Source organism: Uloborus diversus, chromosome 8 (genome assembly GCF_026930045.1).
Source record: "Uloborus diversus isolate 005 chromosome 8, Udiv.v.3.1, whole genome shotgun sequence".
Lineage (NCBI taxonomy): Eukaryota > Metazoa > Arthropoda > Arachnida > Araneae > Uloboridae > Uloborus > Uloborus diversus.
Window position 1 is genome coordinate 98,394,125 of NC_072738.1, and position 12,280 is coordinate 98,406,404.

At 33.3% G+C, this 12,280-nt stretch overlaps 1 protein-coding gene across 1 annotated transcript in view; it reads right to left on the reverse strand.

Moving 5' to 3' along the window:
* Positions 1 to 1,108: 1,108 nt before the first annotated feature.
* The window catches only part of LOC129228105 (uncharacterized), a 47,779-nt gene continuing 36,607 nt past the window's right edge, over positions 1,109 to 12,280 (reverse strand). Inside the window, exon 6 of the mRNA XM_054862747.1 lies at positions 1,109 to 1,334. Within this exon, the coding sequence (XP_054718722.1) occupies positions 1,245 to 1,334 (90 nt within the window). The 3' untranslated portion in view covers positions 1,109 to 1,244. The remainder of the gene's footprint in view (positions 1,335 to 12,280) is intronic.

Consider the following 12,280-nt stretch of genomic DNA (forward strand, 5'->3'; position numbering starts at 1 on the left):
TATTTGCAGTTTATCTGCAGATTTTCTGTGGAACATTTTAAAAATAAATCTGTAGAATATTTGATCATGTTTGAAACACGCTTTCTTCAGAAAATTGGCAGATAAAAAATGCGAAAAATCTGAAGCAAATTTGAGCATATCTGGAACATACTTTTTTCCAAAATATCTGCGGAAAATTTGAGCATATTTGGAGCATGCTTTCAGCAAAAAAATCTACACTTAAAAACTGCAAGTTTTTTTTTATTTTCTTTGCAGATTTTCTGCAGAAAACATGTTCCAAATATGCTCAAATTTTCTGCATTTTTTAGAAAGAATTTCTTCAAATTTGTTTTAGCGCTGTATCACGTGAAGAGAAGAAATGTTGACTAATTTTCATGAAGTTTGGTAAACACTTCAAAGTTTATATTTTCTTTTGAATAATTAAATTAGAAAGGACTTCTTTTCTCATCAAATGAAGGAACCACACTGCACTACAAGCTTATTTTACAGTAAAAGTATAGAAACATTTCTGCACATTAAAAAATTAGCTATCGATAAGTCGCTTTTATCACGCGTGTCAAATTGTGATTTCATTATTTGGAAAAAAATTTATTTATCTCTGATTGAAGAAACTTGCACAGATACAGTAAAAAATAATCGTGCTCTTTTTCTCTCATCATTCAAAACGATTTCAAGAACAAGTAGTGTTTTTATTTTGTTTTTTTTTATAATGAAATTTCTTGTGGAGGGGATACTTAACCTTAAAGTTTATCAAATATTGTGCGTTTTTTTGTTTTTTTTTTTTTTTTTTGATGACATGTGCATCAGTTAAAACAAAAAGTGTATTAATTTTAGGATTGTTTTAAATATTTTTTCTCTATATTCTTTAAAGTGGCACAAAATGCGATGGCTTTGGAAAAAAATTTATATTACCTTTAGGGTTATTCCTGTCGAAATTTGTTTAAATGAAAACTGCAGTCAATAAAAATCAAACCCTTTTACGTCCGTTCACCGACATTGAAAAAAACTTTTCCTGACAAATATAATCAAGTAAAACGACATTGAATTTCAATGCTCCATGAGGCAGCCCAAGGTTAAAAAAGCAGGTGATTAGGCAACATTTTCCAGATTTTTCTTGACTTGTTTATTAACCTTTTACACTGGAGCATAAAAATACAATGCAGTTGTTTTTATGGTGGCTGAGCAGTTTTCGGAATTTGAAAAGTGCTAAAATCATTTTCAAGCTTTCACTTTCTGATTGCTGACTACCATTTTTTAATTTTCTTCTGAGCATCTACAGCTGCGCCACAGAGCTGGTTATAAAAATATTCTTCTCCAACTTCATGCCCACAATCCTAAATAAATAAATGAAAAAAAAATGATTTGTTAAAACTAAATGTTTTTGTACAAATTTTCAAGAAATAACCGGGCAGTTACTGAAAAAAAAAACAACTCTTAAAAGATAGTAAAGATCAAAACTATGAATGGAGCAAAAAAAAAAAAAAAAATCAATTTTAATAGCATTTATGAGCGTTTTTAAGAAAACTTTAAAAACTTAGCTTTATTTATTTATTTATTTATTAAAAGCATTGCATACTACAGAAAAAATCCAATTACAGTGGCAACAATATAAAAAAAGCAATTAAAACAAACTATACATTTAGAATATTAAAACATAAAGACTTAAAATTGTAAAATAACAAGTTCAAAATATCTAAATCATGACAATGAATGTTAAAAATTTGTAAAATTTATAAAGAGAAAATTTATTAACATAGTTCCGTCTGGTAAAAATATTTTTAAAAGAAGAATGACTCCTAAGAGTCCTACTTGGGACAGCAAGTTGTATCGAATTGATGATGTCTGAGCAGTCAGTTAAACTATATAGAACCTTTTAGAAAAAGAGATATGTATCAATTTATGTATCAAATATTCAAGAATAGCTAACTTGCTAAAACTTTTTAAAATGAACTCTTTAATAATGAAAATATAACACGTCACTCATGTATTTTCCAGACTAATGCATACATAGAACAGCTGCTGACATGTCCAAGTGATTTTTGGATATTTAACCTTTCAAACGATACGTGGAAAATAATAATAATAATAAACCATTAAATGCTAATTAAACAAAACAGCATTTCATTCTTTGGTAAGTGAGGCAGTTTTTACTTAAGATAAATAAATACCTTTGTGTTTAAAAGTAAAGTAAGAAATAACAACGTCAAAAAGGACAAATTTCAGATTTCTGCAGACACGTGTTTCGGCGTAACAGGGAACAACTTTTTAGTGCAAAAAGTATGAGCTTATGAATAAAAAAACAGATTCGAGAAAAATCTGCAGATATCTGAGGAGAGCTTTTCTCGGATATCGTTTCCTCCATAAGATCATTCCTTTTTGCATTGAAAAAGGCGCTCCCTGTAACGCCGAAATACGTGTCTGCAGCAATCTGCATTTTGTACTTTTTGAAGTTGACTACTGATGTTCGCTCTGAAAATGCGCTTTATATTTTCCCGAAACAAACAAAAACACAATATTTTTTTATTAGAACGTATTTATTTTGATGTACTTATATATATATATATATATATATATATATATATATATATATATATATATATATATATATATATATATATATATATATACATTGAAGGAATAAAGAGTTTTTAAATTATATTAGCTGCGCTGTTTAAAACATGCTACTACTTTATTTGTTAAATTATTTATTTTTACATATTTATTTTACCAGATGATACAGGTATATTATGATCTTTAAAACCAACTGTAAGATGTTAAAAAAATATGCTTGACATAATTTAACTTTTAACTAATTAAGAGAATATGAACTAGATGCTAGAAAGTTGATGCTAATAAACGCGAAGGTAGGCTCGTTTAGTTCCATATGTAACTTCCCTTTACTTCTTTAATGATTCAAAAAATATGCTTACCTAATGAATTCACAAACTTTAAATGTGATTAATTCAAAATATGTATTCTGATGTGAACACCACACTACTTCATTTTATATCTATGTATTTAATAATGCTTGATTTTCGAATAACTAAAAAAAACAAGGAAATGCTTTTAATATTTTTGACCCCTGATTTATCGTGAACCCATGCAAAAAAATGATTTACATAGATTTATTTTCCAAATATCAACAATTTTGACGTGTTTCAATATAGTTACTTGCTAGATATCGCCAATAGCGCAAAGATGACACTAAATTCGAAAAAAAAAAAAAATTCGCCGAATTTGTCACCGACTTGAATATTTATCGCCATTTTGGTGACGAAACTTGTCGACCAAAGGCTTGGCGACATGCTGCCAAACTTTCGACCAAAAAACTGCCAAAGTGTGCGACTAAGTGTTTGCCAAATTATAACATCACTTGAATTTACCTTGAAATCATCACTGATCTTCCCAAAAGAGGTTTAAAAATCCCCTTTTGGAGCAGCCGGAATCAACCAAAAGAGGAGATGCACAACTAGACCCCACTAAGAGTCACCATACCAAATATTTCAACCTTCTAAGATACACAGTTTTTGAGATATGAGAGATACGTATATGCATAGATACATTTGCAAATTTAGACGCCACGAGAAAACTTGTGGTAATTAACTCGGGGATCGTCAAAATGAATATTTTGGGCATCCGTAAGTTCTTAGGTATGTCTTTACGTGTGGGCTTACGTGTCCTTTTACATATTTCCTTTTACATAGTAAAGGAAGTACACTGTAAAAAAATTCCGAAACGTTACTGGGTATTTCCGTGTCACGTTTCGGGATTTTAATGGTTTTTATCCACTTCCTGGAAAAATTAAGTATTCTTGACAAAAAGTTTCCTGAATTGCTACAAGTCGCAAGAATGCAGACTTTTCACTGTTGTGAAAAATATTTTTTGCTCCCAGTTTAAATATTAACTCAGCGTATTTATAAAGTGAGTCGTCTTCAGTTCAATTACGGCTAGTCCATGCTAAATGAGTTCCCAAAGGGAGCAAATAAGTATGAACTACGTAGCTTTGCAAGAATTGCAGGTGAGTAAAATTGCCGTTACTAATTTGCAATTCTGGCTTAGCTTAGGCCATGTTTGCAGAAATGCACTTGGAACTTCCTTAATAAATCGGGAAGTTGCCAAGCATTACTTTCCTAAGTTTACTCTAATTTTCCAACGACACGACTGGCTATTAACGGGACGATTTCTGCATTTTTCACAAGATATTCCAGCATAATATCAGGAAGGTTCATGAATTTTAGCGGAAAACGTTCCTGGACTTTCCAAGATATGTTACTAGCAGAAATTGGGCACATCAGCGGCCCATTATTTTCTAGGAATGTTTCTGAATCGTTTTTACAGTGTATTGTTATCGCAAAAAAAAAAAAAAAAAAAATCCCTTACATTTACTCCGAAATTTCCATTTTACTCATTTCCGATTTTTGACCCTACCGCATGTAAAGATATACCTAAGAACTTACGGATGCCCGAAATATCCATTTTGACGATCCTCGAGTTAATTACCAGAAGTTTTCTCGTGGCGTCTTAATTTGCGAATGTATTTATGCATGTACGTATCTCTCATTTCGCATCTCTCTCCGTACGGATCTCTTCCTTTATTATGTAAAAGGAAGTAGGAAAATGTGATCGAACAATAGAAAACTATATTGAAAGTGTCTGAAAATAAAAAATTAAAAATGAGAAGAAGTAATACATGGGATCAAAGATCAAGAAAAATCCACTGAGTAAATAAGTTAAGAGAGCCACAGGTTGCCATATTTAAGCTCTGATTTTTTCATAAATTTCTAAATAGATGCATTTGGCTGAATTTCTTCTTGTTAAATTTTACACATATCAGTAACACATATGAAGTTTTAATTATTTTTTTTTTGTAAGAAAAAATTAAACTGTTTATTATAATACATCTTCAATGTAGTAGCTTGTGGGTCATGTGTTGACATCCTGTTTAAAACGCTAAAAAAAGAATACATACATCAATAAATATTGGAAAATAATTTTTCTTTCCTGAAAAGCAATACAATATTCAATAAATGGAAGGAAAAAAAACAATTACAGGGACATAACAAGGAAAAGTTATAATAATTCTTTTTATCACACCTGCAGTTTCTTGACTTTACACATGTTCCAGGAACATTTTTTTAAACGATGTTAACAGAACAGTGTGTAATGTTTGAAAATTATTTATTACAATGGAGCACCAAAACTCACTTTACAACATAAATTTACATGCTTTTTTTTTTTCTTAGGATAGCCATCTTGATAACATGCATATGGTCACTATTTGCGCAACATAAAATTGTTATTTCGTTCCCTTAATTAGAGTTAAAGTGACTTTAAAGAGACTGCTGTTAAAGCGAAAGAAAGAAGAAGTCTTATCTTTAGGGTTTGGTGCGGTAAAGTTGTTATAAAATACAGGTTTTTTAACTTAGGTATATAATAAATACAAGAACTTCTTTTAAAACTTCATTTTTTTGTTGTTATTTTACATTACATAATGAAAGAGCTCGCTGCACTGAATTTCCGGAAGAAAAAATTGATTTAAATAGCTTAATGACATTTGCTTTTTTAACCGACTTCAAAAAGGACGCGGTTATTAGTTCATATCTTTTTTTTTTCTTTTTTGTCCACTTACAGCGTATTACCTAGTCAACCGATTTTAATGATTATTATTTTAATAGATTGGGGATGGCTCAACTTAGGTCCCATTACTTTGTTTGACCATACTTGTTCTTTAGAAAAAAAGTTATGTGCAAAAAACAGTAAATTTTATGCAATTTCCCTATTAAATGATTAAAATGATATGAACCCATTGTTATGAAAATTTGGTGCCATATAACAGTAACATTTATAGTAATTGTAATGATTATTTTGAATAAAGGCATCTCTGAAGCAAGCAACAAGTTTCTTCAGTATCATTGCTTCATAGTGATGGTAAAGCTAACCTTGAAGCGAGGTGAAGCAGTGATCAAGATCTGCGTATCCTTCAGAATACTACTAGGTTATGTTTGCCTCAACTATACACGATTGCATCACAAGCAACTGGTATGCTGTGAAATGCAAATGAATTATGGGTATTTAAATGGTTATATTTAAATTAACAAAAATTTAGTCGACCCGTGCGGAACACTGTGCTTCGTATCGTTTCATAAGGTATTTCGCTCTTTAAATATTTCAAAGGAAGAACATTACGAAGAAGAACCGAAAAAAAGTAAGCGCAGAAGAGAAGGCATGTAATTCAAAGACATCAGTAACAAAACCTCGTTAAATACAATGTTGTGATAATTTGGTCATCGCTCACCTTTTGGATGTACGTATTTTCAATGCAAACATAAATATCATTAAAAGTGTGGCTGAGTAGTGACTCGTGAAAAAGCAATAATTGTGCATGTAAAAAACAGGTTGAGGAAAATACAGTCCTGCCCATGTAAATGACTTGGGGTGAAGTAAATTGGACATAATTAAAAAAAATGATCTAAAACATCATAAATAACCGTAATTTTTTTAATTCCCCATACATTTGTTCTTTTCATGAAATTACCGTTATTTAAATAAATTTTTGATGTTCAACTATGGTCAAAAGTTGGTTTACCAAATTTTTTTATCATATTTAACTACTGGATTTCATCAATGTGATCAGGAAAGGTGTGACAGTTTGCAATGTTTTGTTTCTCTAGGAATATATTAAATATGGTGTTTGAATAATGTCTGAACTACCTAAATTGCACAGTAAAAAATATTACACTTAAATAGAGTTCCGAAAAAACATATTTCTTAATTAAAAATCAAAAGAGAAAAAGTTTTATCTGTTTATTTAATGCATGCGAAATACTTCTAGTTCTAAGTTTCTACTTTTTGCTGATACTCAACAGATGATTTTTTGGAGGGGAGAATAGGGTGGCATCAGGAGCGGACTGACCAGGTCGGCTAGTCGGGGATCCCCGACTGGGCCAACCGCCGAGTGCGCCACTTTCAGAAATTTTTTTTATTGAACTGAGTACATTTAAATTCACATCTAACATTTTTTAAAATGTCATAAAAAAACATGTAATTTGTTTTCTCTATGTGAAAAAAGCGTTCGGAAACAGGTTTATTCTTTTTCCATCCTTAGTAGGGACCAAAGTAAATAGCCCCCCAAGTCTGCGCGTCCGAATGCTTTCCTCTCATCAACTTTCTCTCTATTTTTTAGAGCTTTGGGGGCCATGGCTTCCACATTGAGGAAACGGGAGGGGTCAGAGAAATTAGGGTCCGAAGCGGCCTAAAAAAGGTCCCGGGACGAAAAAAGAGGATTAAAACCTTATATTTGTACATCTATTAACAAAATTGAAGGGGCCTGCACCATTAGACAAAGCCGCTCCGGCCCTGCCATAAATGCGAAGGTAATGTTTGATCTGTTGTTACAAATGAGTAGGGTCATACACAACGGGGGGGGGGACACCTGTCGGCTCGATTTCGAGCCTGAAGGAGGCCCCAGATTTTTTAATGAGGGGTGAAATCTATGTACGGAGAAACAAGATGGAGAGGCGCCCGTAAAAGGCATTTGTGACGGGCTCCAAAATTTATGTGCACGCCCCTGGTATTCACTGGTTGTAACCAATTCAACTAAATACTGTCAGTTGGCAGCATTGTAAATTATCTCTATACGAGTATTTTCATCTCAGAATCGCATACGGGAAAGCAAGCCAGAACTACGATAGACTGAATCTGAAACAGGACAAAATTTCGACTTAGAAGGGAGAGAGAGCTCATAAACTTAAGCGGATTCAGGATTGCAACCGGGGGAGGGGGGGGGCAAGTTTTTTTTTTTTTTTTTGAGCAACATTAGCTGTAATCTGCTTCAGGTTGAGACTTAACAGAGTCCCTAAGGTATTTCAGGTATGAGGTCTCTTTGTAGTCCTAAAGTCACCAACAATAGTCTAAAGTCTACAATGGGGTTGTTTTTTCGAAACTTTAAAAACATTTTTCTCTGAAAGAACATGCTTAAAAACATAGGATTTTACCATTATTTAATTAATTTGGAAAGTTTAATATTTTTTAACAATTATTTTAAATGGTGTAGTTTCATTTTTTACGCTTCTGCGCATGACTTCACAAGTGATGAAATGCCATTAGCGCAGATTGCAATCGCCTAATGAGATTGATATGATTTGGCTGGAGTTGATGAGCAATAAGGGCAAAAAATTACGTTTAGGGAACATTTATAGGTCATCCAACTTAAGCCATGGTCAAGTCATCTTAATGTGAGATTTTAATTTTCCTGGAATTAAATGGAATAATTTTTACCACAGTAATAGCAGAGAAGAGAAATTTTTGAAAGTAATTTTTTGATTGTTTCTTAGATCAAAGTGTAACTCAGGGTACTCGACAGGACGTGATTTTGGTTCTAGTTTTCTGTTACATGGAAGGTTCTCTTCAAGGGTTATGTGTAGGGGAACACATTGGAGATAGTGACCACAACAGTATTAGGTTTGGGATTAAATTTCATATTCACAAAATAGAGAATTTTAGATTTGTGCCCAATTTCAGAAATACTGATTTTTTGGCACTTAGGCAGTGTTTGAATGCAGTTTTTTCTTCCGGATAGGACAATAGAGATGTGTATCTTCATTGGGCAAAGTTTAAGGAAAATATAGCAAAAACTGTTGGGGATAATGTTCCCTTTAGGAGAAAGGGTGTCAACACAAAACTTTGGCCCATGTGGTTCTCCAGGGAAACTAAAGACGCTCTAAATTGCAAGCAAAGCGCTTTTCATAGGTTTAAAGAGGCGTAAGAGATAGGCGTAAATTTAAGTATTTGGTACGGATTCAGAAAAGAGAGTTGGAGCAAAGACTAGCAGATAACAGAGACAGGAATCCTAAGAGGCTTTTTGCATACGCTAATTCGGGGAAAGTTCGAAATAGTCATATTGGACCACTTGTTGATGAGCACGGAATTTTAATTCAGGACGATAGTAATATTGCTAATGTTCTTAACAACTTTTTTTCGAGTGTTTTTAACGACAACTGTATCTCAACAGTTGATACCAGCAAGACACAAGCTATAGTACAGCTTGAGGATTTTGTATTTTTCAAGGATGATGTTTTACTTCATTTGAAAAAAAATAAAAAGACTAAGGCTCCAGGACTAGATAATATTTATCCAAAAATTTTAGTTGAATGTGCAGAGGAATTAGCAGATGTAATTTTAAATATTTTCAATGTTTCTTATATTTCGGGGGCAGTGCCAGAGGATTGGAAGCTGGCTAACATTACACCGCTCTTCAAGAAAGGGTCTAAAGGGAGTGCGGGAAATTATCAACCTGTGAGTCTAACTTCAGTAGTTTGCAAAACTTTTAAAACATTGATAAAAATTAAGATAGTAAATTTTTTAGAGACTAATAATCTATTGACTAGTTTTCAGTACGGTTTCAGGAAAGGTAAATTTTGTGCAACTAATTTATTACGTTTCTATAACAAAGTTACCATCGCTTTGGACAGTAAGAAGCCTGTAGATGTTGTTTACATTGATTTTTAAATGGATTAATTGGAGTGAGGTTTTAAGTGGGGTTCCTTATGGATCAGCGTTAGATCCTGCTTTGTTCATTGTTTCTATGAGCGATATTCGTAAAAGTATCTCTGGGAACATGAATTGTTTTGCTGATGATATCAAAGTTATGGGGACTGTAGAAAATGAAGAGCAAGCAAATCAGCTGCAAGAGGATCTAGATCATATTACGGAGTGGGCTGATAAATGGGGTATAGCTGTTAATGTTGGGAAATGTCAACTGCTACATTTAGGGCATGGAAATAAGTGTACAAGTTATTATTTGCAAGGTTCAGTCATTAGTCAGGCAGACAAAGTTACTGATCTGGGAGTCCTAATAAGTCAGGATTTAAAGTTTAGTCAACAGTGCAGCATAGCTAGTAATACAGCCAATAAGATGCTTGGGTTTATCAATAGATCTATTTCAAACAAATCTAAAGAAGTTCTTTTGCCCTTATACAGAAGTTTGGTAAGACCTCATTTGGAGTATGCTGTTCAGTTTTGGTCTCCTTATCTTAAGAAAGCTATTAATGTATTGGAAAGGGTTCAAAGGCGGGCTACAAGGCTAATAAATAGACTTTCTCTCTTAGACTATGATTCCAGGCATAGAAATCTAAAAATGTACACTATTGAGCAAAGAAGAGACCGAGGGGACATGATTCAGTTGTTTAAATTTATTAAAATGTAAGATGTTACGCGGCTGAAGTTTAGCACTGAAAACAGGACAAGGGGTCATTGTTTTAAGCTTTTTAAATCTGAGGCTAATATGGATGTTAGGAAAAATTATTATTTTAGCAGAGTAGTGGAACCTTGGAACAGTTTACTGGAAGAGGTGATAATGAGCAAGGGAGTAGATAGTTTTAAGAGGGCCATTGATCTTCACTGGGGATTGTAAATTGACTAGGACCAGTCTAGCAGGGCCCAGAGCCTGTTGCTGGTCGTCACTTTTGTATTTGTATATAATGTTCTTGAAACATCCTTGATAAATCAGGAAGATGCCAAGTGTTATAATATTATAATTTCCAAAGTCTGCTCTAACTTTCCAGAGACACGACTGGCTTTAAACAGGAAGTTTTCTGTTTTTTTTTAGGAGGCTTCTAGAATAATATCACGAAGGTTACTGAATTTAACGGAAAACGTTCCTGCATTTTGCAAGATATGTTACTAGCAGAAATTGGGCACATCAGTTGCCCATTATATTCCAGGAACGTTTCTGAATCGTTTTTACAGTTAAAAGCCTAAATTTTTGCTGAAATTGAAGTTCAATATGACTGTTATTGTATTATCTAAAAGCTAGAGAAATTCGTGAGTTTTTGATATATTTGCCCCATTGTAGCTTATACGGTTATTTTTGAAAATGGCGATTGAAAACTTTGGCACCATTTCAATTCTGAGTGTGTCCAATGTTTCAAAGCTAGTAGCTCGCTTTAAAATTCGACTCTCTGGATGAGAAAAGTGTCGTTTGATAGGATTTAATCTGCTCTTTCCAAATATGTACTTATTTTGTAAGTAGGTCTTACAGGAATCTCGGAAATCGATCGTTTTCTCAGATTTTTTTTTTTTTTGCTCATTTTTCTTAATGTACCTTAACTCGGTTACGGTTAAGAATTGGATACGATAATGGGTGGTTCTATGCTCCGCTTGGGTTTTTCTATCACCCCCTTTCGTATGGCAGATTCGATCAAACTCACCCTTTATATTAATGCTTAATTGTTACACTAATAGTGTACTTCATCAGTAACAGCTAAAAGAGTTCCTTTTTTCTTGTTTCTTTTTTTTTTATGTCTCCAAAGTTTTGCATTATCCGTTACTTACACTGTAAAAAAATTCCGAAACATTGCTGAGTATTTCCTTGTAACGTTTCACGATTTTAATGGTTTTCATCCACTTCTTGGAAAAATCACGTATCATTGTCAAAAAGTTTCCTGAATTGCTACAAGTCGTACGAACGCAGAGTTCTCACAGTAAGGAAAAATATTTTAACTCCCAGTTTAAAGATTAACTGAACGTTTTTATAAAGTGTATCTGTTTCAGTTTGATTGCGGCCCGTCGTAACTGATAAGGCGTCCAAAGAGCGCAAGCAGATTAGTCTAAGGACCACTAAGCTTGGTGAGAATTGCGGGCGAGTCTGTCTTAGTTTGGCCATGTTTGCAATACTGCTCTTGGAACTGTCCTGGAAACGCACCTAAGTTTGGCCTAAAATTCCAGGGATACGACTGGTTTTGTGCGGTAAGAGTTCTGAATATTTTAGGAAGCTTCCGCAATAATTTCAGGAAAGTAAGTGAATTTTAGCGGAAAATGTTCTTGGTTTTTGTGAGATATGTTACTGGAAGAAATTGGGCACATCAGCTGCCTATTATTTTCCAGGAACGTTTCTGAATTGTTTTTACAGTGTAAATGCCGCAACGAATCGAATTTTTTTTCTTTCAATTACGAGGTGTGATTCAATTGGTTACATGACCTAGGGGAACCAGCCAAGATGAAAGGAAAGATCAGCATAATGCATTTAGGATAAGTCCTCTAAATATTCAATATTTTTTAAATACTTATACACTGTAAAAACGATTCACAAACGTTCCTGGAAAATAATAGGCAGCTGATGTGCCCAATTTCTGCCAGTAACATATCTTGCAAAACCCAGGAACGTTTTCCACCAAAGTTCAGTAACCTTCTTAACAATAATCTGGAAAATTCTTCCCGTTAAAAGCCAGTCGTGTCTCTGGAAAATTAGAGTAAACTTAGGAAGTATAGCATTATAGCTTGG